The 23,419-nt window shown below is 47.3% G+C and overlaps 8 protein-coding genes and 2 non-coding genes across 10 annotated transcripts; 7 read left to right on the top strand and 3 right to left on the bottom strand.

Moving 5' to 3' along the window:
• Nucleotides 1-167: 167 nt before the first annotated feature.
• Pdw03_0331 (ATPase-like, ATP-binding domain) lies at nucleotides 168-5,477 on the top strand (the record flags this gene model as incomplete). Its single annotated transcript, XM_014682034.1, has 2 exons — nucleotides 168-295; nucleotides 356-5,477. 2 exons carry the CDS (start codon nucleotides 168-170, stop codon nucleotides 5,475-5,477), a joined length of 5,250 nt encoding a protein of 1,749 aa, XP_014537520.1.
• A 930-nt stretch (nucleotides 5,478-6,407) lies between these two features.
• Pdw03_0330 (Para-aminobenzoate synthase PabaA) lies at nucleotides 6,408-8,825 on the top strand (the record flags this gene model as incomplete). The annotated part of the gene is made up of 2 exons (XM_066099566.1): nucleotides 6,408-6,572; nucleotides 6,627-8,825. 2 exons carry the CDS (start codon nucleotides 6,408-6,410, stop codon nucleotides 8,823-8,825), a joined length of 2,364 nt encoding a protein of 787 aa, XP_065957293.1.
• A 406-nt stretch (nucleotides 8,826-9,231) lies between these two features.
• Pdw03_0329 (RNA polymerase II transcription mediator complex subunit (Med6), putative) lies at nucleotides 9,232-10,367 on the top strand (the record flags this gene model as incomplete). The annotated part of the gene is made up of 3 exons (XM_014682032.1): nucleotides 9,232-9,322; nucleotides 9,374-9,735; nucleotides 9,804-10,367. The coding sequence occupies 3 exons, from the start codon at nucleotides 9,232-9,234 to the stop codon at nucleotides 10,365-10,367; spliced, it is 1,017 nt and encodes a 338-aa protein (XP_014537518.1).
• A 2,442-nt stretch (nucleotides 10,368-12,809) lies between these two features.
• Pdw03_rRNA43 lies at nucleotides 12,810-12,925 on the bottom strand. The gene has a single exon (XR_010715640.1). It is a non-coding gene; the product is annotated as a 5S ribosomal RNA (ribosomal RNA).
• Nucleotides 12,926-14,627: 1,702 nt separating this feature from the next.
• Nucleotides 14,628-14,919, bottom strand: Pdw03_0328 (Transposable element tc3 transposase, putative; the record flags this gene model as incomplete). The annotated part of the gene is made up of 2 exons (XM_066099565.1): nucleotides 14,628-14,630; nucleotides 14,707-14,919. The coding sequence occupies 2 exons, from the start codon at nucleotides 14,917-14,919 to the stop codon at nucleotides 14,628-14,630; spliced, it is 216 nt and encodes a 71-aa protein (XP_065957292.1).
• Nucleotides 14,920-15,305: 386 nt separating this feature from the next.
• Pdw03_rRNA12 lies at nucleotides 15,306-15,421 on the top strand. The gene has a single exon (XR_010715608.1). It is a non-coding gene; the product is annotated as a 5S ribosomal RNA (ribosomal RNA).
• Nucleotides 15,422-18,133: 2,712 nt separating this feature from the next.
• Nucleotides 18,134-19,018, top strand: Pdw03_0327 (Cytokinin riboside 5'-monophosphate phosphoribohydrolase LOG; the record flags this gene model as incomplete). Its single annotated transcript, XM_014682031.1, has 2 exons — nucleotides 18,134-18,174; nucleotides 18,328-19,018. The coding sequence occupies 2 exons, from the start codon at nucleotides 18,134-18,136 to the stop codon at nucleotides 19,016-19,018; spliced, it is 732 nt and encodes a 243-aa protein (XP_014537517.1).
• Nucleotides 19,019-19,271: 253 nt separating this feature from the next.
• Nucleotides 19,272-20,170, bottom strand: Pdw03_0326 (Proteasome subunit alpha type; the record flags this gene model as incomplete). Its single annotated transcript, XM_014682030.1, has 3 exons — nucleotides 19,272-19,895; nucleotides 19,962-20,073; nucleotides 20,133-20,170. The coding sequence occupies 3 exons, from the start codon at nucleotides 20,168-20,170 to the stop codon at nucleotides 19,272-19,274; spliced, it is 774 nt and encodes a 257-aa protein (XP_014537516.1).
• A 398-nt stretch (nucleotides 20,171-20,568) lies between these two features.
• On the top strand, nucleotides 20,569-21,160 carry Pdw03_0325 (Vacuolar protein sorting 55 superfamily; the record flags this gene model as incomplete). The annotated part of the gene is made up of 3 exons (XM_014682029.1): nucleotides 20,569-20,607; nucleotides 20,664-20,877; nucleotides 21,027-21,160. The coding sequence occupies 3 exons, from the start codon at nucleotides 20,569-20,571 to the stop codon at nucleotides 21,158-21,160; spliced, it is 387 nt and encodes a 128-aa protein (XP_014537515.1).
• Nucleotides 21,161-21,631: 471 nt separating this feature from the next.
• Pdw03_0324 (Vacuolar protein sorting-associated protein 55) lies at nucleotides 21,632-23,081 on the top strand (the record flags this gene model as incomplete). The annotated part of the gene is made up of 2 exons (XM_014682028.1): nucleotides 21,632-21,683; nucleotides 21,733-23,081. The coding sequence occupies 2 exons, from the start codon at nucleotides 21,632-21,634 to the stop codon at nucleotides 23,079-23,081; spliced, it is 1,401 nt and encodes a 466-aa protein (XP_014537514.1).
• Nucleotides 23,082-23,419: the final 338 nt, after the last annotated feature.

The raw sequence follows: 23,419 nt of genomic DNA, 5'->3' as shown, positions 1-23,419 counted from the left end.
GATCTATGCAAACAGTGCGCGCGATTCCGGAATCTCCACGGCTGCCTAGACAACCTCTTGTTTGTCAATACTCATCTGCTTTCATAAAGAAGTGTAGATTAACTTCGGCACCTGAATAAGATAGAAGGCTTGGAAATAATCAGAAAGAAGGAATACACACACACAAGATGGCTTTGAATGTGGATTTCAACGCGTTGAAGGCGCGGACCATGGGGTCTGGGGCCGATGAGGAAGCCGTGACAGTCGATACAAGAGGATTGATCTCTAAAGTGCTTGCTCGATATTCCGGGAAATGGTAAACACTGGTTGTTTATCTGTCTTGAGATCCGAATATTAACCTACTTGTCGTGACCAGGACGGTCCTCCGAGAGATGATCCAAAATGCCGCCGATGCCTCTGCAACGAAGGTAACGATCAAGTTTGAGACCCTTCCATCGACCACGGTACCCTCACCTTCATCAAATGATCCCACCGCACATCTGAAACACACGATCGTCAACCACACTCTTCGACGTCTTCTGATCTCAAACAACGGTGCTGTATTCAGTGAGAAGGATTGGGGAAGATTGAAACGGATTGCAGACGGAAATCCAGACGAAACAAAAATAGGCGCATTTGGAGTGGGCTTTTATAGTGTTTTTGACGATTGCGAGGAGCCGTTTGTGTCTTCCGGTAGCCAAGCTATGGCCTTCTACTGGAAGGGGAATGCGCTGTTTACCCGCCGACTGGACCTCGGCGAAGCCGCAAGTCAAGACACCACTTTTGTCTTGGACTATCGCAACGATTCCTCCCCGATTCCATCATTGCTACAGCTCAGTCAATTTCTGTCGAGCAGTTTAACGTTTGTCTCATTGCAAGAGATTGAACTTTGGTTGGATGATTGGAACCTTCTACGGCTGTCGAAAAAAACGGCTCCTAGTGTCGATGTCCCGATTCCTAGAGACATTGACACTAAAACTACAGAAGGTTTGATGAAAATTGTCAATGTCACTCGAGAAATTGCCCAGGTCGATGCTTCATGGATGCGAATTGTGGAGTGGAATCCCAATGCAAGCTTGTTCCGCCTTGATAACATTCGTGATACAACCAGTTCTCTAAGGAGTTTCTTCTCTAAGTTTACGCAAGGTACACCCGAGAAACAATCTAATGCCCAGAACCCGGAACCTGAGCGCCAGGAAGACTCAAGCAACATGAACACTATGCTGTCGGCATCGGTCTTTTTGCATATAAACACGGCATTGCTCCAACCCTCTATCAGCAGAGATCTGAGCAAAGAATTGGAACGAGCCACACGGAAGCCTCCGCCTAAGAAAGCAACCCTCGCAATTCTAACACCTTCCTACGATGTCAACATGTTGACTGGAGCGTCCTCGTCACAGTCAGAAGTGCTTTCATCAATCTTACCCTCGAAAGGTGGAAGAGTCTTTATTGGGTTCCCTACACAGCAGACGACTGGCTTGAATGCACATGTCTCTGCTCCATCTGTCATTCCTACTGTGGAGCGAGAAAGCATTGATTTGAACACTCGGTACATCAGCAAATGGAATCTTGAGATGTTGCGAGCTGTTGGCATTGTTTGTCGAATCGCTTGGTCTGCAGAGATGGCTGCCATAAAATCGAAACTCGCATCCAGAGTTGGACCATTGCGCTCATCTAAGGTTCGGAAAGAGGACATTGTGGGTGTACTACCAGAGGCCATTCACACTGCAAATCAATTTGCATTCCGTGAATCTACCCCATCTTCTGTTTTGGGGCAGACAATTGAGGATGCATTCTGGATGTGCAACAAAAATGCATCTATTGAGGTTCTTTCTACCTGCGGTGTCATTCCCAGTCATCAAACGCGCATTGCACCCAAAGATCTCAGCTTCATGGATACAATTCCTGCATTGCCCGAAGAGTTTGTCCAGGGTGCTAAAGATTTTGTCAAACGGCTGACAGATTTTGGGTTGGTTACGGAAGTAACCGTATCAGATATCAAGCGTGAATTAGAGTCTAATACTTTACGATCCAACCAAGTCCTTGAATTTATTTCATGGCTTGGTCGTAAAACAGTTGCTGGCCAGCTTGATAGGTCTTCGGCTCAGAGTCTACTGCGCGTAGCAGTGGCTAATGACGAGGACAAAGAAGGGGTTCCAACTCGCTTGATTATCTTTGCGGAAATTAACTGCTTTTTGAATCCTCAGCGCATTCCGGTGGAACTGCCGGTACCACCTAGCGTGATACCTTTCAGGTTCACCAAGTCTTTGGAAAAGTCTGAATTGGAGGCACTTGGCTGGGTCGAGCTGCAAATCGTTCCCTGGCTTAACTGGATCGTCAAAAATTGCGGAGATCGCAACATTTTCTCGATAGATCAAGATATCACGCAGTCGGCAACCTTTTCGGGACAGGTATTGCCTGTGTTGTCAAAGCAATGGGAAACTCTGAGTCAAACTTCAAAGCAAAGTGTTGTCGCAAAACTTCAACCCCAGACTGTGATTCCCACGAAACTTGGAATGAAGCAACCAGGGCAGACATATTTTGCTTCTGTGCGTCTCTTTGATGACCTGCCTGTGGTTCACGGCCTGAATGGTGTTAAGGAGAAACTCTTGCTCCAACTTGGAGTTCGCAAAACCGTGGAGCTTGGTGTGATCTTCGATCGTCTGATCAACACCCCAGTCAACACCCTAGTCTCTAGTGATGTTAAAGGTCCTGTATCTAAAAAATGGAGTCACGTTGATCTCATCCGATACCTCGCCTCCGTACGAGAGGACATTCCTGCAAGCGACATCCAGAGACTAAAGGGGACGAGCATCTGCACGGCCGAAAATGGGAGTGGCACCGAAGGCACATGTCACACGATTTCCGAGCTTTATGAGCCGAAAGATGCACTCCGAGCTCTCGGCTTGCCGATTATCGAATGGCCGGGCATTTATAACCGCAACAGCAAAGAGGGTAAATTTCTCACAATGATGGGGCTCAGGAGTTACCCACCAGCTATTGAACTCGTTATGCTCATGTCAGCCGGGAGCACTGCGAAAGATAGTCGGGCAAGTAAAGCTTTGTCATATTTCCTTGGCGAGTATTACACGAATGAGTACGCTGCGTTTGAGATCAGCGCGGTGACCGTACCATTCCTTCCCATTGAAGGATCTGATAGCTTGAGTGTTCCGAAGAAGTGCTTTACTGATGAAGGTGCTGCCTTATTCGGTTTCAAACTTCTCAGAAGCAATCTCCACTCCCATGCCCCTAGACTGGGTGTTAAGGCTCATCCTCCCATGACGGACTGTCTTCAAGTTCTCGCGAAGCAGCCTCCAACCACCCAGAGGGACGCACGAATCGTGTTTAAATACCTGGCAGGCAGGGTGGCTGATCTAAGACAGCAAGACATAAACCACATTAGCCAAGTTCCTATCATCCCAATCCCCATCCGCGATCAATCGGAGAAGGGAGCCAAATACCGGCTTGTGGCCCCTAGGCTGTGCTATCTTGGAGACGGAGAGGACTACAAAGATATATTCGACTTTGTCAATTTCGGACAGGAAGCAAATCTCTTCCTCATGGCTATAGGCTCAAAACGAGAACCAACCAAGATTGAGATTGCACGCATGCTGGTGAAAGAGCCCGCACGCATATCTGCTGCGTTCCAAAGCTCTGAGAAGTACCTCATGCTTCTCAGAACCCTCGCGGAGGTGCTCCCGGTTCTGAAAAAAGATAAAGATCTTTACGCTGAGATGCGGAGAGCAAAATTCCTTCTTGCCAGTCGAGATATCCCACCCACGGTGTCAGCGCATGGTGGTAAAGAAAAGTCGAATTTGAAGGAATTCCATGACGAGGAGGACGACATGGACATCAAAGAATGGAGTCTTGCCTCTGCCAAAGACATTGTCGTGGTAGACGATTTCCAAAGTTTCAATCTCTTCAAAGAACACATACTTGCCGCCCCGCAAGAAGAGGCATTGGAGGATTTCTACGCGGCTCTTGGGGCTATACCATTAAGTGAAATTGTTGAAGAACAGGCGCGAATTGGCAACATCGCCTCTGATCAAACGCCTGCACACAAGCTGGAGAAGTTGATACTAGAACGTACGCGGCTTTTCTTGCATGATCAGCCCGCAGACTATGTTCTGCATGGATCCCGATGGCTGGAGAATTCCTTCAAAGTTCACGTTGTGACATCGATCAGTCTTACGAGATCGCTGAAGGGACGGCGGGTGTCGCAAACGCAGAAAAAAAATGCGATTGTCGCACAGCTGGCCTCGGGCGTGGGCATGTGCATCTGTACGGATCGATACGACCTGTATGAGATCAGTCAGTCCTTGGTGCAGTTGCTTTTAAAGCGACCGAAGCTTCACTCGACCCTCACATTGGAAATGCTGTTGAAGACCGATCTCTTAGAACTCCGCGCTCGAGGTTACAACGTGGAGCGTATTCTGAGGCAAAAAGCCCAAGAAGCTCGGATCGCGGAAGATAAGCGCCAGAAACAGGTCGAGCAGGAGAGACGGGTCTTGCAGGAGAGAGAAGCTGCCTGGGCGGCGGGTCAAGCCCAGCGTGACTCTCAGCGGGCCGAGGAAGAAAGCGCTGAAGCACAGGCGCAGCAGCATTCGATGCCTGGCGTTTTCCCAGAGTCGCCGAAAAATGACAAGAGCTTGCCAGAAGAGCCACCTGCCATTCCTTCACAGAGAATTCCAGTGCGAAACATGTTTGCCAATCTGTCGAAACGGTTTGGCTTAGATGGTGGAAAGTCTGGCTCAAACTCCGGCACAGAAGAACAATCTCGTTCTCTGCTTCCCGGATCTTCCACACCTCCGCCACCGCCTTACTCCCCTAATGACCCCCAGACTCAGCAAAAACGCCCCGAGCAACCTGTAAATGCCAATTCGCCGCATAGATTGAACTCGGAGCTTCTCTCCGCCGTCCAAGCTTGCCGACCTCACGGATCCTCCGACGTGTACAGTCGCCCAGAGACAAACCAAATCCAAGAAAGCAAGTCCTACTGTGATGAGCGCCCAAGTCATGACTTGGAATTCGTCGCGACGCTTCCCAATAGTGGCATGAATGTCCTTTTCACCAAGGCAGTCACTGAGCGGTCTGCCTTCCTTGCAAAAAACCGTGTTGGGTTTAACATCTTCGCTTCGATCCTTCTTGACTGCGGTACGATCTTCTCGATGCGGCCCGACAGCTTGACCATCTTCTATGACCCGGGCGGCAAGACGATCGCTTTCAACCGCGCGGGCAGCATTTTCTGCAACTACTTTTACTTCCAGTCTTTGCAAGAGCAGGAGCTGCTCAAGAGTGCGATGCCAGACCGCGCTGATGCTATTGTTTATTGGTGGGTGATTCTGTGCCATGAGCTGGCGCACAACTTGGTTGGGGATCACAGCTCTGCGCACAGTTACTACACCGAGGGCTTCGTGGCACAGTATTTCCCTAAGGTTGCTGTCAAGCTTGCTTCGCTGCAGGTGCCAGCTCCAGCTCCTCAACCTGGACAAAGTTGATGTTTTGTCTTTTGGATACCCTCTGCCCTCTCTGCTCGCAGGTAAAATGTGCTAGCCTTGATAGCAATTTCGGTTAATTTTTTATGTAAACAAATGGGTTTGAAAGCCCTCTCATTTATCTAAAAGGAAAATTTTGTAAAATGCAATGTGTCTATGATCTATTGGCATCTTGTCTCGTATAATATCATGCTCGTCGACAAAATACGGTTGACCAGTAGTAGGGTTGCAATGTGACAGGTATCATGCAGTCTTTGGTCCTTTGGTCTCTTGTTCCTCGTTCTCTGTGGTCTGAAGTTTACTAGCCCTTTCTGGCTAGCGTTCTGCGATGGCGCATCGATGTACAACATGTATATAGAGTTAGGGTGAGACAACCTAATAATTGATGGATGATGGATATTATAGGACTGACTTGGGGGTTATATGATTTTTCTGGCCAAGGGGTTTAAAACCTTGTTCTTCCCACCGACATCATACCCTTCCTTTGAATTCATCTCACTGTTGTTCGAAAAAGGTCCAATATCAAACCCTATTGCTCTCCATTGCCACATCGGTGAAACTTCCGTCGGTACCCGCTTTTGACCTTCCAATTTATCTCCAACCTTAATTTTTTCTCTCTTGCGTCAAACGACGATGCGTTGCCAGCTTACATCTCCGATGGCATGATCAACATCGTCATTTGAAAGCTACACTTCTCAAGTTTTCTTTTTTCGGGTTTCCCCATTGGGGCATTTTCTGAGCATATTGCCACTATTCGATCTCGTTCGATCAGATAAGCGGCAAACTCATCCCGAGCAGCTAATTCGAGGCTAAGAATTGAAGATCCTGCTTTGCAGAGGAGCTCTGACCTCACGGGTCGTGTTTGATTCCAAAGCTTGTTTCGAGATTGTCGGAATTCTCCTGTACACTCCGCCATCAAATTTAAACGTCAGCATGTCGCCAATGCTAGATGATTGGGATGCTCCAAACATTGAGAACACAGTGCCGCAACTTGATCCCAGCTCTTCGAGTAAGAGCGTTCTTTATGTCGATGCCTATGACTCATTCTCCTACAATGTCGTTGCTATGCTGGAGGAGACCCTGGGGGTCAAAGTCACCGTAATGACCATTGACTCGGAATGGCCCGAATCCAACATTAATGAGTTTCTCCAGCATTACGAAGCAGTCATTCTTGGACCAGGACCAGGAGATCCCAACGTGCCGACTGATGTAGGTATCATGAGGGATATTTGGAACCTTCGCGACTCGGAGCTCCTTCCCGTTTTTGGTATCTGTCTGGGCTTCCAAAGCCTCTGCCTTCATAACCGTGTTCCTATCGAGCGACTTCCATACCCGATTCATGGCCAGATTCACAAGATTTCCACGTCATCGAAGGACATCTTTGCAAATCTACCCGAGGTAGAGGTGACGCTTTACCACTCACTCTATGCCAACGCCGCCGCTTCAACATCGCCCGATTTGGAATTTTTGGCTTGGTTGTCTCTAAGGGACCGCACAAAAGTACAGATACCCATGGCAGTTCGCCATCTCAAGAAGCCATTCTGGGGTGTTCAATTCCACCCGGAGTCCTGCAAATCAGAAATCAATGCATGCAAAACACTTCTCCGAAATTGGTGGAGGATGGCTCTTGGATACAACAAGATTGTTGGACGCGGGGGATATTGTTCCCTTCCCAGCACAGTCATCAGCCCCCTAACAACCCCCAGTCTCTTCCCCGATGCTGCTTATGAAATGCTCAACTGGAGCAAGTCGACTTCGAAAATTTCGGCTTACCGGTCCCTTCACCGGCCTGGCTTGACCGCAGAGGCTATAGGTGAGTTTTTCAACAAACCAGGCTCACCAGCAGTCCTTTTCCAATCCAATGGACAACACAGCATCGCTTCGGTGCCGAGTCCTGGCTCATGGCGGTTTGAATACCATGTCGAGACACAGGAACTTCGATTGCTCCAACTGCATGGCGACTACAAAGAGGTTAAGAGTCATCTTACCGTTGCTCAATTGTGGGATGCCTTGCGGTACTTGATGGAAATGAAGAAAGTCGATTCAGGGAACTCTCAGGTGCCATTCTGGGGTGGCTTCCTGGGTTATCTTTCCTACGAACTTGGTCTCACTTGTCTTCCCCACGCAGACCATGCGCAGGCTTCTGAGTCACTAAAGCCCTCCAGTACCGAAATACCTTCATTTCATTCTTCCTTTGCAGATCCACCCGATGTCAGCCTTCTGTGGTGTGAAAGAAGTATCGTGGTTGACAATACTACTGGCGCCGTTGTTATTCAATCCACTCGCGCTAATGATGCGAATTGGCTCGGTGAGACACTAAAGCAGCTGCAGAAATTCTCGGACAGTGGCAACGACATGTCTGCGGACCAAGCCTTGGATTCAATTCTCCTGAAAAGCAAGATTCAGCTCCCCGAGGAAAAAGAGTACAAGCGGCAAATTGAGTCATGCAAAGCGGAGCTGGAGGCCGGTGAATCTTACGAACTATGTCTAACCTCTGAGACATTAATCACCTTGCCAGTTCCAGAAGTGGAGTCTGATCGCGTGATGTTCCCCTGGAAGCTGTTTAGACGACTCAAGAGATATAACCCAGCTGCATTCAGCGCTTTCGCGGATTTGGGAGATACGAAGATCGCCAGCAGCAGTCCAGAGTGTTTCCTCAACTGGGACCGTGAATCAACACTGGAGATGAAGCCAATGAAAGGCACGGTCCGAAAATCACCAGACATGACTATGGAGAAGGCCTGTGAGATTCTTGGCTCTACGAAAGAGATGGCCGAGAATCTGATGATAGCGGATTTGATCCGGCACGATCTGTACGGCATCTGCGGATCAGGTGGTGTCCATGTCGAGAAATTGCTCGAAGTCGCAGATTATGGCCGAGTTTACTCAATGATCACCCACATCAAGGGCAAGATCCGGCCCAACCACCCTGGTTTTGCTGTGCGACACATGTCTCAGCTGAATACTCCCAACATGTCCGTTCACGGTCTGGCAACCCTCCAGCGGTGTCTACCACCAGGTTCCATGACTGGTGCGCCCAAGGAACGCTCTTGCATGCATCTTCGGACGATTGAGAATCGCAAGCGTAGCATTTACTCCGGCGTGATGGGTTTCCTGGACCTTGGCGGAGGCGGAAGCTTCTCGGTTCTGATTCGCTCGGCATTCGCTTTTTATGGTGGTCAAGATTACACCGAGAATAAGCAGCAGACTTGGCGAATTGGCGCCGGCGGTGCCATTACCACACTCAGCACCGCGGAGGGCGAATGGGATGAGATGTTGACCAAACTGCGTGTAGTTTGCAACGTCTTCAAGCCGCTGAGTGCAGAGGAGGAATTTGCTAAAACCTCTTAACTACTCGGTGCAGCTTTGATTATTTGTCATTATGACAGTTACGCTTGATCGCGTCACGATCCACGCTTTGCCTTGCGTTCAACATCCGGATCCGTGCGTTGGGATAGTGATTCGATTCAACGTTCAGCGTTGGCGTTGGCTTTTCGGTTTACCTTTTGCTTTTGCATTAGTACCTCGGGCTTTGTCTATGAAGCCCATTCAACAACTGTAGAAATTAGATATGCAAACAATCATCTCTCGTCGTCATCGCAAATTGTCAAGATGCAAACAATGCAAACATGATTCTGTCCGCAGCTTCAACTTCCGAGTTGCGTCTTTTCTTTTCCTCTTTCGTTGACAAAAATTAGAGCTTGTCAAGAGCTTCGATAGACCGGAGCCGGCTCGGTATATCATTTCAGAGTCGCAAATGGCGAGCCAAGATACCTCAATGGAGGAGATCCTCTGGCGGTCTCCCCCGCACATCCAGATGATGGGGGGATTCCTTCACTCCAACAACAGTGAGTTGTACACCTTACCACCCCTGATCCTGCCATTTCCTGATCCATTAGTTCTGTTCTACTTTGCCGAATCACCTTTCTTTGATTCGACCTCCAACAACGCCTCCCTCGCCATCCAAGCCAACTACAACGATGCCTTCCGTCATTTCGTCGAGACGCGCGAAGCTTTCGAAGCCCGACTGAAAACAATGCAGGGTTTGGAGTTTATCGTTTCATATGACCCCCTCCAAGCAGCTGCGCAGACAGACAACCGCTTCGCCCACGAGCCGTCCAACATCTGGGTGATCCGCAAGCAAAACCGGCGGAAGAGGAGTGGTATGGACGACGAGGTGACCGTGATATCTACATACTTCATTGTCGGGGACTGCATCTACATGGCCCCTTCAGTTGCGAGTGTAGTGGGCAACCGAATTGTATGTATCCTCTCGGAAGTTATCAATGACTTCACAAAAAATTATTCTAATGAATCTTTCCCCCGCAGCTCTCAGCCGTGACATCCTTGACCCAGCTCATGAAATCCGCCGCAACATTACCAACATTTACCGCCTCCCACGGACACACTTACTTGCCACCTGGAGTCCGCAGCAAAGAACCAGCCGGAACCAGCCAAGCTCCCCAGAGCAAAGAAGCAACACCCATGCCAGACGTATCCTTTCCAGCCACTGAATCCTCCCAATCAACCAGTAAATCAGGCCTGGGTGGCTCAACCATAAGCTCCAGCTATCAACATACGCGCAGTCTAGCGGAATCATTCAGCCTACTCACGCGCTACGGCGACGAATTCATGGACGAGAGCCCCCTCGTCGGTGAACCCGGCTCATTCATCTTATCACGGACTGGCGGTGAGGCTACCGGCTCGGCTATTAAAGGTGTGCCGAAAATTGCTGCTAATGCGGCGCCAACTGGTACGCCTTCTACCCTGCCTGTTAGGGCATCGACGCCGCAGGTGCGTGTCGACACACCCGGTAAGGCTTCCGAGAAGAGTTCACCGCCTAGCTCTGCTGGTGATAAGGGGAAGAAGAAGAAGAGCCGGATTATTAGCTGAGTTGCCTTGATACCCTTTTTTCTTGCATCTCTGGGCGTTTGGGGTTTGGCATAGTATTTTCAGGGACTAGGGCTGGCTATCAGCTCATTTTGACCTTAAATCTCTTGACCTGACTGACCTCACTTAGTATCTCTCCGAAAATTGAAATGTTGTAGCTCATCTCACTCGTTTTCGGGTATTACCGTTGAGATTAATTCTCTATGGATTCTTGACACTGCTGCTGTCCTTTATAATGAGAGCGCCTATCACAAGTTCACATTGTATTTCGGCCTTTTGGGGAGATGCCTTGGGATCAGAAGTCCATTCATCATATCAACATCTTTATTACAACAGAGGACTATGTTGAACATTTTCATTGGACACTGAGCTCGATGGATCGTTTTAGGTAACAGTGTGAACCAGGGCGCCGGTTTTCATTATCACATCAAAACATTTCCAGGACATGTGTGTGACAGACGGAAGTTGATTTGGCAACTATAATACCGGCAAGTTATTATTCAAATGATCTGTCAGATATTTCTGAATTTACGACTCGACACCTCACTTTGCAAGAGGGGTAATCACACTTATAGCTAGAAGACATGGAGAAGAGGATAAGCACCAGGCTTTTTAGCTTCATCGGCTCAGGCCTTGTAGTCTCTGGTCATTGTACTCAGGCTGGTCCGGCTCTTTTTTTGCGTGGGGGGCAAGATAATAGGGCGAGGAACCCACGGGCGTGCTGCCCCTGTTCAGGAACTATCTAATTCTCTCCTGTCACCTAAGGGGGTATTGTCACATTTTGCTAATTCTAACACTGAATCCCGATCCCATAGTAAAGCTCCTGATGCATTTTTTCCTCTCGACTTTTGTAGCCTCAGATGCTGAGTGCCTAATAAGAGACTGTGACTTCCTTGTTATGCACGAAAAACCCGTCCGTCTTTCATTATTTCCTCTTTTTTTGTCCGGAGACACAAGAAGACGAAATTCGGTGGATGGCAAACTGCTTCGGACATGCTTTGGAAAAAGATGATCGTAATTACCGCCAATTCTGCATTGACGGTGGGAAATACACTATTGTCGAATGAATTATTTAATAGGTTCCCCATGCCATAGAACACTAAAATAAGAGAGGCATCTCTTATAATGACGCAATGGGTTGTACCCGACATTATTAACAATCATCTACAACGAAACATAGTCCACGGCTATATGAACTTCGTGTAGAAGCTAGAGGCGCCATCCAACTGCTGGTAAGTTAATCAGAGACCGATTTGATCAGCCTTGGAAACCCGATTGGTTCGGCTCAGAATTAGCATTTGAGTTCAAACTTTATATAGGTCTTGCTCTCTTCGCTTATCAATTCATGGGCTCGACCTCGGATGCAGATGATCCAGTCGGATGAAACTTGGCAGGGGGATTCATAGAACTACTGATAGAATATATTTGGGATCGTCACTTCTCTCTCAGAGCGACAATAACTCAATTTGTTAGAGCAGCCAGCCATATATACGGCCTCTAACAATCTTATTTACTTATCTCAAGATGATGTAAAGGATGTTACATGTGAAATAATGTTTCGTTGTATCTTCTTTGTAAACGCCTTTTCAGACAAATTTTGCAAGTCTCTTTAAACACATACCCCCGTGGATATATTATGACTTGCCACTCTAATTTATACGTAGGCGATGCAGAGCATAAGCTATATAGAGGACTTTTCCGTGTATATCGTTTAACAATGGTGGTCACGGAAATAAACGATACACCTCTCTAACTATCCGGAATTGAGAGACCCAAGGCATTGGAAAGCGGTAATGGCCTCGTCCAGGAAACAAGTTTTGACTAAATCATGATAGCGACGCGCTAAGCAAATCAACGGGGTTTTCTTGACCGTTTAGTTATGGTTGTTAAAACTGAGCCAATGTGATGAGTTCTATTAATTCCCCGGGGCTAATAATAAATCTGACTGAAGAACTGTGTCATGTCTGTTTAGTGAACCTAACTTCTTGCACGGACCTATTCTTTTCCACGAATCGAAAACTTTCTCTAATATATAAGTCGGCTTAATTGTGACACTTCTGATAATATATCCCTTTAATATAAAGAGCGCTATCTTAAATAGGTGGCACTTAAGAATTTCAACAACGGATATAACAACTCCGCATGTAACGGCTTGAATAGTTTTTGCACTGATGTATCCCTCGCCTTCAATGCAAAGTCCGTTATTCTCAAAGGCGTGTTTTGCCCACAATTGATGCTAGTTCTACCGGTTGGGAAATATATGCCCATCCTTCGCCTAAAGAAGTCAGTAGTTATTACCTCAGTAAGTGTCTAATAGATCATTATAAAACATGTACAATTTGGGTCAATTTTTGCCTCTCTTATTTTGTGATATCAACGTCCAAACTCCACAAAAACTACGTAGATTCAGCACCACCTAAAAAAAGACAAAATGAAACCGAAAAAAACATACAACAGTGAGGATTCGCTGGTGGTCACCCACCCAACTACTAACTCACCGGCGTGTGGCTTAAGTACGGCTGAGCGGACGGGAAGCCCTGTTTTCCACACCCTATGGTCGTATGTGCAAGTTCAAAGGGAGAAATAAGTTATCACAGTGTCATCTTAGAATCAATTGGCAAAGTTCGGTGTTGGGTGGCCAGGCTAGGGATAAGAAGGATGAAAGTGTCAAGGAGCTAGGTGGTTGGTGAGCTAAGTTTTGTTTTTGTTTTTTTGCTCTTTTTTAAATCACTAATCTTAAAGACAATACGTTGGAGCATAAATCGAAGAAACTCTCCTAAGATTAGCGGGAGTAGTGTGGTTTAAACAGTGGCTGACGATCCAAAAGCGTCGAAATAAACAGAGATGTAACCGGCCCCTGAAATGTTTTTTCAAAAATACGGACCCCCGCAAGCGAGGGTCCGCCATCCATTTGTAGAGGATCACCCAAACGTCGGTTTTTTTTTTCAATTTTGTCATTTTGATTTTTATCCTCTACCACGCCGCCCACCATGCCTAAAACCAATAAAGATATAGAGATTGAGATTGAAAAAGCAATAGACTCTCTCTAATCAATCTAAACCTAATGTTGCAAAAACTGCGCGAGAATTCGATTCTACACAAGCTATTATGGGGGCACGCCACGCTAGATACGACGCATCTCGTCGTCATTTACGTATTACCGGTATAATTCATTCATCCCAAGTCAAAGAGATGAAACGAAAAGAGTACAAATTGAGTGAAAAAGCCGATCAAGAAAAAACGAAACGGAAGTGGAAGAAGGTGTTGATTGAAATCAGGAAGCATGGAAGGGCCAAAAACGTCGTGGGGATCTATAACTTTGTACTCTAGTAGCAAATTTGCCATCAAATTTTTTTCTTATTTTTAATTAATTATTTTACTATTAAATAGGGTAGTACAGTGACTCCGCAAAAGTTTTAACACCCCTGGCCCCACACCAATATATTATGTAATTTTCTGCCGGAATAAAACTCCATGGATTAAAACCATCTATCTAGTACGGCGTATACCACCCCTGGCTCTCAATAATAGCCTCCACCCGGTTCGGCATGGTCTCAAAGAGATGCTTTAGATGATCTAGATCTAATTGATCCCATGCAAGCTGCGCTGTAGCTACCAAAATAGCCTTAGTTTCGTCATTGTTCCTCATATGAATGAGATCGGGCCGAAGCTTCTAGATTTCAGCTTTCAATAGCGCCCAGAGGTTTTCAATTGGGTTCAAATCCGGCGAGTACGGAGGCCATTCCATAACTTCAATATTCATTTCACGTAAAGCATCCCGAACAACGTATGCAGTATGTGTAGGCGCATTATCATGTTGAAAAATAGCACCTTCATTGGACATCAAAGTAGGTAGAATCCGGCGGTATTACTCTTCAATAACAAGACCAGTTATACCCGTACGCTCAGCCTCAGGATTCCCAAAGAGTGGAATAAGCCCCGTTCGGCGCGTAGCCCCCGAAAAAGCAGCCCAAAACATCTGTTTAACTTGCTTGCCTCGGTGTGGTAATCCTTGACATTGTCCTTCTTTCGGCTGGTCTCTCGGGCGAATAAAGGTCCATTCTCGACGAACACCAATCCCACGCTCAACCGTACACTCATCAGACCAAAAAACACGGGCCCAATCCTCAGGGGTAAAGTGTCGGTAACGTACGGCCCAACGGAGTCGTTTAAGTGCAGCTTCCTCAGATAAATAAGGCCTCCAGCTACATCTCCATTTCCGGAGGTTTTCAGCATTTAAAAGGCGTCGAATTGAGTCGATTTTCACTTTATAAGATACCTCAGTAAGAAGGTCTTCGTGGGTAATACGTGGATTATTCGAGATAGCAACCAAAAGACGTACTTTGTCGGTGGCATCAAGCTTCTTTGGTCGACCAGAGCGAGGTTTCGTAACACCAGCACGCCGTTCGTGCTCTTTTTTAATTGTATACCGGATTGTAGAGAGAGAAATCCATGGGTACCGGTTGTGAATGCGCTTATAACCCCAGTGAACAGCCGAGTGAAGCTCACATATCCTCTCTCTAAGAGCCGGGGTAAGCTCAGATCGAACAGGCATTACTGGCAGCCCATAAAATAGGAATATTATAGGGGTATAGAGAGCAGAGAGAGGTAGAAAAACGCGAGATATACGCGCCATGGGCGAGCTTCACTAGCGCGTGATATAGAGCGGTGTATACTATAATGGAAGGCGGTATATAGGTGGGACCAAAGGGGGTGTTAAAATTTTTGCGTAGTGACTGTAAGTGGTGGTTGTAGTAAAATGTATGAAAAAACCGACGTTTGGGTGATCCTCTACGAATGGATGGCGGACCCTCGCTTGCGGGGGTCCGTATTTTTTGAAAAAACATTTCAGGGGCCGGTTAGTGGATATTATGAAAAAGTATCATTTCCACTTTTGCGTGCTTGTGAAAATAGTCCGCTCAATCGAATTATCCTACACATACGACCATAGGGTGTGGAAAACAGGGCTTCCCGTCCGCTCAGCCGTACTTAAGCCACACGCCGGTGAGTTAGTAGTTGGGTGGGTGACCACCAGCGAATCCTCACTGTTGTATGTTTTTTTCGGTTTCATTTTTTCAGTGTGGGCAGCAGATGTAGGCAGTAGGTGGCCCAATGTTACTAACTAAAATTTTGGTTTTATGGTTCGCCAAGTACCTAACCTACCCTTGCATTTTATACCACAATTTTAGCCCCTTGTGAACGTTATTTATAAGGGGCAGCTAGTTGACGATTTTGATCATTGCTGAACTAGGTATAGAACACTCTCCAATAAACTTTCACAAAGCCAATAAATAACCATCAAAAAATCACTGTTTAAAAAGAGCTTATACCAATTGTGGTTATTAAATAATATGTGATAAATAGTACACTAAGTAGTATGTCAGATTGGATTCTGTGGAATCTTTCAAATCCTTCACAAGGTGTAAAATTGAATTGCCCAAACTATCTAACCTCTTCATGCCTAGAAACGAAGCCATATTTATAGCTTTATGTTCACCCCCATAGATTTATCTACCCCTCACTGAATGATGTACATTTGTAATAAGAAGTAAGAAATCGAAGCAAGAAGAGTCTTCAAAGAGCGGTGTTAGTATTGAGTACTACAGTGTTTCCAAGCCTAATCCGGGACTTTTTGCATTTGACAGTGTAGTCTGGAACCGACTTTAACGAGCTCCAACTTCTTACCACTTTGTGAGATGATTGTGAATTTGGAATTGCAAGAATAAGAGATGTGATCGAAACTCCAGTGTCTATGCAGTTCTGATTTAGCGGGCTAATCATTTCAATGTCTGCAAACATATATCGAGCTATTTCAAAGAGATGCAGCAACAACAAGCTGAAGTAGATAACTTGCTTCACAGTTGTTGTGAACTCTGATAGACACGACACCTTCGGATGTTCCTTATGTATCCCAGGTTTCATCCGTTCGCGATTTGCAATCGAGCAGAAAATGGGTAACAATCGGCAATCACAAAGCTCGGTTCCACCGTGTTCCGAACTATTTGAATTTCAGGTGGAAAACCGAGGGCATTCATAGTCATTGCCACATCAGGTCAATATCCTCCTTCTTGTCGGTTGGCTTAACCGTCTGCAACTAGACACTCGTAGCTCTTTCCCCATTCTCACACATCCTTTTTTTTTGGCGCTGTCACATATTTCTCCCCCCTTGATCAGAGGCCTCTCACCAAGTGCAAAAATTGTGTCCACTATTCGAACTACTTAAGGTACTGCAGACCTGATCTATAATCAAAGAGTGGGAAAAGAATGAGAGCCCCACAGTCTACTTTTAGAATCGTGCTCTTGGTTTTTATGAAGTTATCTTGCTCTCATAAAACAAGCAAATCTGCCTATTTCTAGTCCGAAGTAGTCGATAATCTCTATAGATCTGTAGAGGTCGACCTGTCATAGGCTGAACCCAAGCAATCCCCTATCATTCCGGACTAGATAGTAGTTCCTTTTTAACCTCAATCATAGTATTATCCACATCGAAGGCTAGAGCCCAGACTGCTAATTTAGTCTCGAAACCCTGGCAACGCCGGGAAAAGATAGTGAAATGAGGAAATTTGCACTTCAGTTAGTTATCCCTCTCTCATAGCACAAATAACCAGAACCTGATCTCCCAAATCAAATACCCTCCAAACCGAATCTAGATCATCCGGCAGCAAAATCAAAACCTATCTACTCAAGTTAAATATTGGGGGGATAAGTACGAGTCTTCAATTACTTGAAAAATTTCACAAACCAAATGGGACTCGATATCTTGACATTCAAAGCCCTGTGGAACTAGGTTAGGATTTATTACAGAGGTATCGCACAATGTCCTGACCTTAGTGGTAGAAATTCAGTATTTTTTAGACGATTCTACAACGAGCTCCCAAGAACAGTTCTGAAACTCCCGCCTACTATAGTCCATAGACGCCGTGGCACTAGCATAATGGCGTAAACCAAGGAATCGAATTCTAGCTTACACCATTCTTCCACTCTCTCACGACAACTGAAGTCCCTTTTTGAAGTTTGACAGAAGGAAATCTCAAACAAGCTCCAGTCAACTCGTTGGGGCTTACTTCCTACCTTGAACCTATTCTTGCACCGCTTATCAATGATCAAGAACGAGAAGGAAAGTCATTTTTCTTATATACTTGTATAAGTTTTGGTTGCTCACGATAGGATATATCTACTATTCAGTCCATTAGTCCGAAAAAAGGCCAACATAGTCTAGTCTATATCGCTCAGAAAAGAGGTGATGACATACTATTGATAGTAGTGAACGCTCGGTTTACCCAGTTATCTACAACGTGAGAACCTACAGTACACAAGCTAGTCCGAACTCTCGAGATATTATTACTTCATGAGACTGGACACTCACAAAAAGACAACCAAGATCCGATGTACAATTCTCAAGACAAGTCTTTTCAGATGTCTTCTGTTCACAGAGATTTTGCCCCCCTTCTCAGTTTCGTGAATAAGACGGCAAAAACAAGCGGAAAAAGGCTTCATTTGTGAATAGAACTTTCTATGTATATCCTTGGAATTTGAGATGCTTAACTAAATAACCGGAGCTTCATCACAAAGAACTTTCAAGAGCAAAATTGGAGTTCGGACAGCACTGGCCCTGACGTTCTACTCCGCTATCTCTTATCGGAGTGGGGGTCTGTTTTGGTCTCAAGTTCCCTCTTGACAAGCTCCCTCTCTTATTCAGTTTCCCCTGATCAAGATCATTTGAAGACCTCTTGCTTTTTTCATACTCTCAATCCCAACTATATATCAACATGGCGGACTTGGAGACCAAACAAGCTGTTGTCTGTGTATTGTGAGTCATACCCTCACCACCACCAGGGCACTTTCCAGGTTACAACTACACCATCTTGCCTATCCGGCGCATGAGACCTCAGGATCTATCTATACCACCTTCCTCTTCGTTCCTGGAAACGTTAAACTAACAAACCCCCCCTCGGGTCCCCAGCTGCGGCTCCGTCCCAGGCAATAGCCCAGTCCATAAGGAAGCAGCCCGAGCTCTAGCCGAGGAATTCCACAAGCACAATGTGAAACTAGTCTACGGTGGCGGCACAACCGGGCTCATGGGTGAAGTCGCACGCGCGCTGGTCTCACTCTCAGGTCCAAAAGCCGTGCACGGCATCATTCCTCGCGCACTGGTCAAAGTCGCAACCGTCAGCGGCATGCGCGAGCACACGGAGGGCCAGGCCAGTGCCAAAGATGGCAAAATGGCCGAGCGTGTTGTCGACTCCTTTGATGCCGTTGATGCCAATGGCATCCCCGAGTCGGAGTACGGCCTTACGACCATTGTCTCCGATATGCATACGCGCAAGCGTCTGATGGCGGAGAAGGTCCTTGAGGGTGGGCCTGGGTCCGGGTTTGTCTCACTGGCTGGTGGATTTGGAACTATCGAGGAGGTTATGGAGATGACGACGTGGAATCAGCTGGGAATTCATAAGGTGGCCGTTGTGTTGTTGAATATCAATGGGTATTGGGATGGACTGCTGGCTTGGGTACGCAATGCTGTGAAGGAAGGGTATATTAGTGCTAGCAATGGGGAGATTCTTGCGGAGGCTAAGGAGGTTTCGGAGGTCTGGCCCAAGTTGCTGGCTTATCAGGTCAGTGATGGGCGGATGCAGTTGAACTGGGGAGAGGAGTGAAGCTGCTCTGTTTGATCCAAAAAATGGGGGTACCAGTATATAGATGCCATTGCGTTTGATTCAGGTTTGTTTGCGGTCTGTTCGGGTGTCGGCAGTGGAAAATTTCAGGCTTGTAAACATACACAGGTAGATTGCTTCGTTAGAAGAGCCTCATGAATTGACGATTGAATAACTGAGATCATTGGATCCAAACACAAGACAAAGCATAATCAGAATTTCATGTCTATGCGAATCATTAAATCAGATTAGACAATTATGAATCAACCTCCATGGTCTCGCCCTCCGCACCAGCAGACTCACGCTGCTCCAGCACCTCAAGCAACGCAGCCGTATCCTGGCCCTCGTACAGCTTGAAGTTCTCCTTCTTGCCATTAGTAACACCGACAACACCAACAGAAGTATTGTCCACCGTAAGCTCCTTATCTTGAGACAGTGTCTCCTTTAGCGCGCTCAATCCATGCTGAATCAGCTCGTCACGACTGCAGTCCTCGAACTTATCGAGGTTTCGCTCCAAATACGTGCGTGCCATCTGTGAACGGGCACCGATGGCGCAAGCAACCATCTCGTGTGTCAGACCGGAGGGTTGGAACTCGAACAGGTGCGGGCCGGCCTCATCAACACCGGCAACCAACAAACCCACGCCGTACGGCCGTTTCCCGTAGTGCTGGGTGTTGGTCTGCGCGCGGTCTCCGATCTGGGCAACAATTCGGTCCACGGGGATGGGCCGGCCGTAGGTCATCTTCGAGCCGAGGGACTGCTGCTTCATGAAGTTTGAAAGGACGCGAGCGTCTGATGCGAGGCCGGCGATAGCGATCGCCATGTGCGAGTCGATCTCGATGATCTTCTTCTGGTACGAGGAGAGCTCTTCTGCATTGCGCTAGAGGGTGCTCATAATTAGTTTTGACGGTTTGGTCGGTTCGTTTTCTGTTGTAGGTTTGCGAACCTTGAGTCCAACCAGCACGGCATGTGTCTTATTCACCAATCCCACAACGACGGATCCTTGCTTCACTGCTTCCTGTGCGTATTCCACTTGAAATATCCGACCCTGTGGAGAGCTAGGATCCTTCAATTTAGCATCTGATGAATCCGAGGGAAGTCGGGGACCTGGTCTTACAAGGTGACGGCATCGTTGTCGTAATTGTTTCTGAACATCGTGACGGAAAGGGTTGAATGAATATCAAGGCAAGTGGAGAATTTGGTTTCTTGTTGATAAGAAGAGATTCAGAAACAGCAACTCAAGAATCCGAGGGATAATCCGGTGATGGAGGGAGAATGGGGGAGCTGGAGCAGGCAGTAAAGTGACGCGGTGTGAAGCATGAGCTGTTTGTGCCTGAGGCCCCAATATCCAGTGACCTTCAGGCGCCAACGTCACTCATTCTCGAGCTCATCACATTGTCGCTCTACTGTCCTTCTTTGATTTTCCGCACTCGGCCAATGGGGCTGTCATTATTGATTTGCTCTTGATATTGTCTCCTGGTTTCGTCCCGTTCAACAGATCCTACCTCTCTCGCATTTAGTCTCACCGATCGGCTTTCGGTGTTTCCGCAATCATGGCCGCTGGACTCAAGACCATCATTGCCCTCTCCTTTGTACGCTTCTTTTCGCTATTTGCCTGGCTTCTAAAGTTGTACTAATATCTGGCCAGGTGCTCGCAATTGGCTTCCTCTTAGTAATCCTCTCTTCCGCGCTATGGCACAGATATTGGCCGCTGCTGGTGGTCGGCATCTACGTTGTTGCGCCGCTTCCCAACTGGATATGCCAACGATGCGCAAATCCAGATGACTTTATGGACAGCTCAAGCAACTCCGCGATGGACTTTGGACGATTCCTGACTGGATTTTTGGTCCTCACTGGCATTGGTACGTCGTTGGCTCAACACCAACCCCTCTTGTGGGATATATCATCCCTCAACCGGTCGGCTCTTAGTGTCTAGGCTACATTATGTCTATACTAATTGCCTTATGACTTATCATTGTGCCATTAATGATCATCCAACTGACCTGTCTAGCACTTCCTGTCGTCCTCGCCCACAGCGGCGCAATCGAGATCCCAGCAATGATCATGTCGATTTTCGGAGGCCTATTGATTTATGGCACCATTATCAGCTTCTCAATGTTCTTCCAGGAACAGGAGGAATTCTGATCTCCCAGACTAGGTGAGGCGCGGGGTGGCTACGGACTACACCTATACTGGGCCGCGCGGCATCTGGCCTTCATGATGACCTTTGCTTTTTTGCTGTCTCTTTTGACTTCAGCGTATGATTGATATGCTATGTATGAGTGATTATGTGCGGGGGTACCTCACCTTAAAAGGCGATGGCTCCAACACCTGGCTATGCTACTCTAGGTGTACTATAACACAATGGATAAGATAATTCCTTGAAAAATGAAGTATCCAAGTCTCCAGTTCTATTTAGGGTTTAAAATTATTCACAATTCTTCCCTTTAGACTGATGTATTCAGTCTGATCTGTGATCCACGTGACCGCGCGCGGATTCGGCGCGTCTGCAGAGATTCGGAGATAACAGCAGATCAATTTGGACAACAAAATTTTACCAGACTGGTATCACTATGCTGAACCCATGAAAGATCTTTTCGGGTTCCAGATAACAAGATGAATGTCTGGACAGGATCCATTCCTCTTAGATCGGATTTCAAGTTAGAAGGTGAACCACACGCGTACCGCATTCTGTTCCTCGCTGACCACTTGACCAGGGATTCGACTGATCGATCCGAATTCTTACTGGCAGTCTGAGCTATCCAAAGAGTCTCAGCTCAGTCTCCGTAGCTTCGTCAACCCAGCACTCATCCCATTGCATGCACGCGCCGGCCCCAACCTCGAGCTTCACACATCACACCCAGGGACATCAAAATGGCTCCGGAGGAAGATGGTAGGCTCCCTCTGGCTAAACGACGAAGACCAAGCTTTCCAGCAATCCTTCCAATGCCCAGTTGGTCTACTAGTCAGCATCGAAGGCATCACTAAATCATGCAACCCAATCCCAACAAGCCTGTTGGTCTACGGCGTACTATCCAGCGCAGCATCATGTACACGCCCACCCACCCCACCACATTCATCCCCCTCCGAGATCCCAAGTCAAAGCAACACACCACAACGAGCTGCGTATGAACTCAGGATCTACGCCACGCCACTATCAACATCCCGACTCACCCAAGCCCAGGCCTACCCATCCCCACCACCCTCCAACCCAGACCAACCCGTTACAAACCCACGCTGCGCGGAATTCCTACCAGACATAAGCTCTCCCAGCCCAAAACGCAAAAGAGTGGCAACACTCTTTGAAGTAGCTGCACAGCACCACCGCCGCGTTCGCCAGCGCGGCGGTGAAGCCGTCTCACAACTAATGGCATCTTCACGACCCCCCTCCTCATCCCAGAACCTACAAACCCTGCGCATCAAGCGCGAGCCCGAAGAAGACGGTCCTGCCCTCGCATCCCTCGACCGGTTCGCCTCGCACCGGTCCCGATCCGTCTCGATCGGGGCAGGTCTACATCGCCCAGGGAGCGTACGCGGGCGCGCAACTCCAGGCATTAACGCCGATCCGCAAAAGCGCGCACCAACGCCGAACCCGTTCTTAGATTCCGGTCCACGCCGTGGAGCACATATGCCGCAGAGCCAGGGCCAAGAGCCGTCATCTCTTTCTTTCTCTGAGGAGAAATCGATGTCCGCGCCTGGATCGCCGGCTAAGGATCCGGATATTGTGGTTGCGGAGAACAAGAATCTCATCACGCGCACGATCTTGACTTGCATGCGTCTGTATGGATTCCACCGAGCGAATATGCGCCCCGCGTTAGTGGGGAAGCCTCCAGGTAGTGCTCTTGCGGAACCCGAAGCTGATGTCTTGGGCACGACGCCAGCGCCGGGGAGCACAGCGGATGATGAGGAGTTCAAAGCTATGTATCATGCGACGTACAAAGCTGCTGCTTTTGCGCTCCGCAGGTATTTGAAGCAAGCTCCAGGATTGGCACCTTCGGTCTTGGAGAGGGAGAAGGCTATGACTTGCATTGATGAGTTATTGAGGCTGTTCTGTGAGGAACATTGAGTGGTCTGAAGGTTAATATGGATGATGGTGATATTCACGATTTTATGAATGTATATATGGGATTTGGTGTTCCAGGGCGATTCTCGGGGCATTTGTTTCTTCACTCATGGCTGCAATGATAATTTTCTCTCGATGATGTTTACTTTGCTGTGTAAATACAGGATACCCAATTTTCTACTGACTGATCCTCCTAACTCGAGTGGGAAACGTAAGAGGAATGCAAATAAATTCATGCTAAAGCGCCAATCCCAAAAAAAAAAACAGATGCACATAATGCATCCCAGCCAAAAGTCATCAGAGCAAGAACATCATTTTGAATACAGAACCACAAGCTGTAG

Source organism: Penicillium digitatum, chromosome 4 (assembly GCF_016767815.1).
Source record: "Penicillium digitatum chromosome 4, complete sequence".
Lineage (NCBI taxonomy): Eukaryota > Fungi > Ascomycota > Eurotiomycetes > Eurotiales > Aspergillaceae > Penicillium > Penicillium digitatum.
The sequence above is the reverse complement of the archived record's forward strand: the minus strand, read 5'-3'. Positions and strand labels throughout refer to the sequence as shown.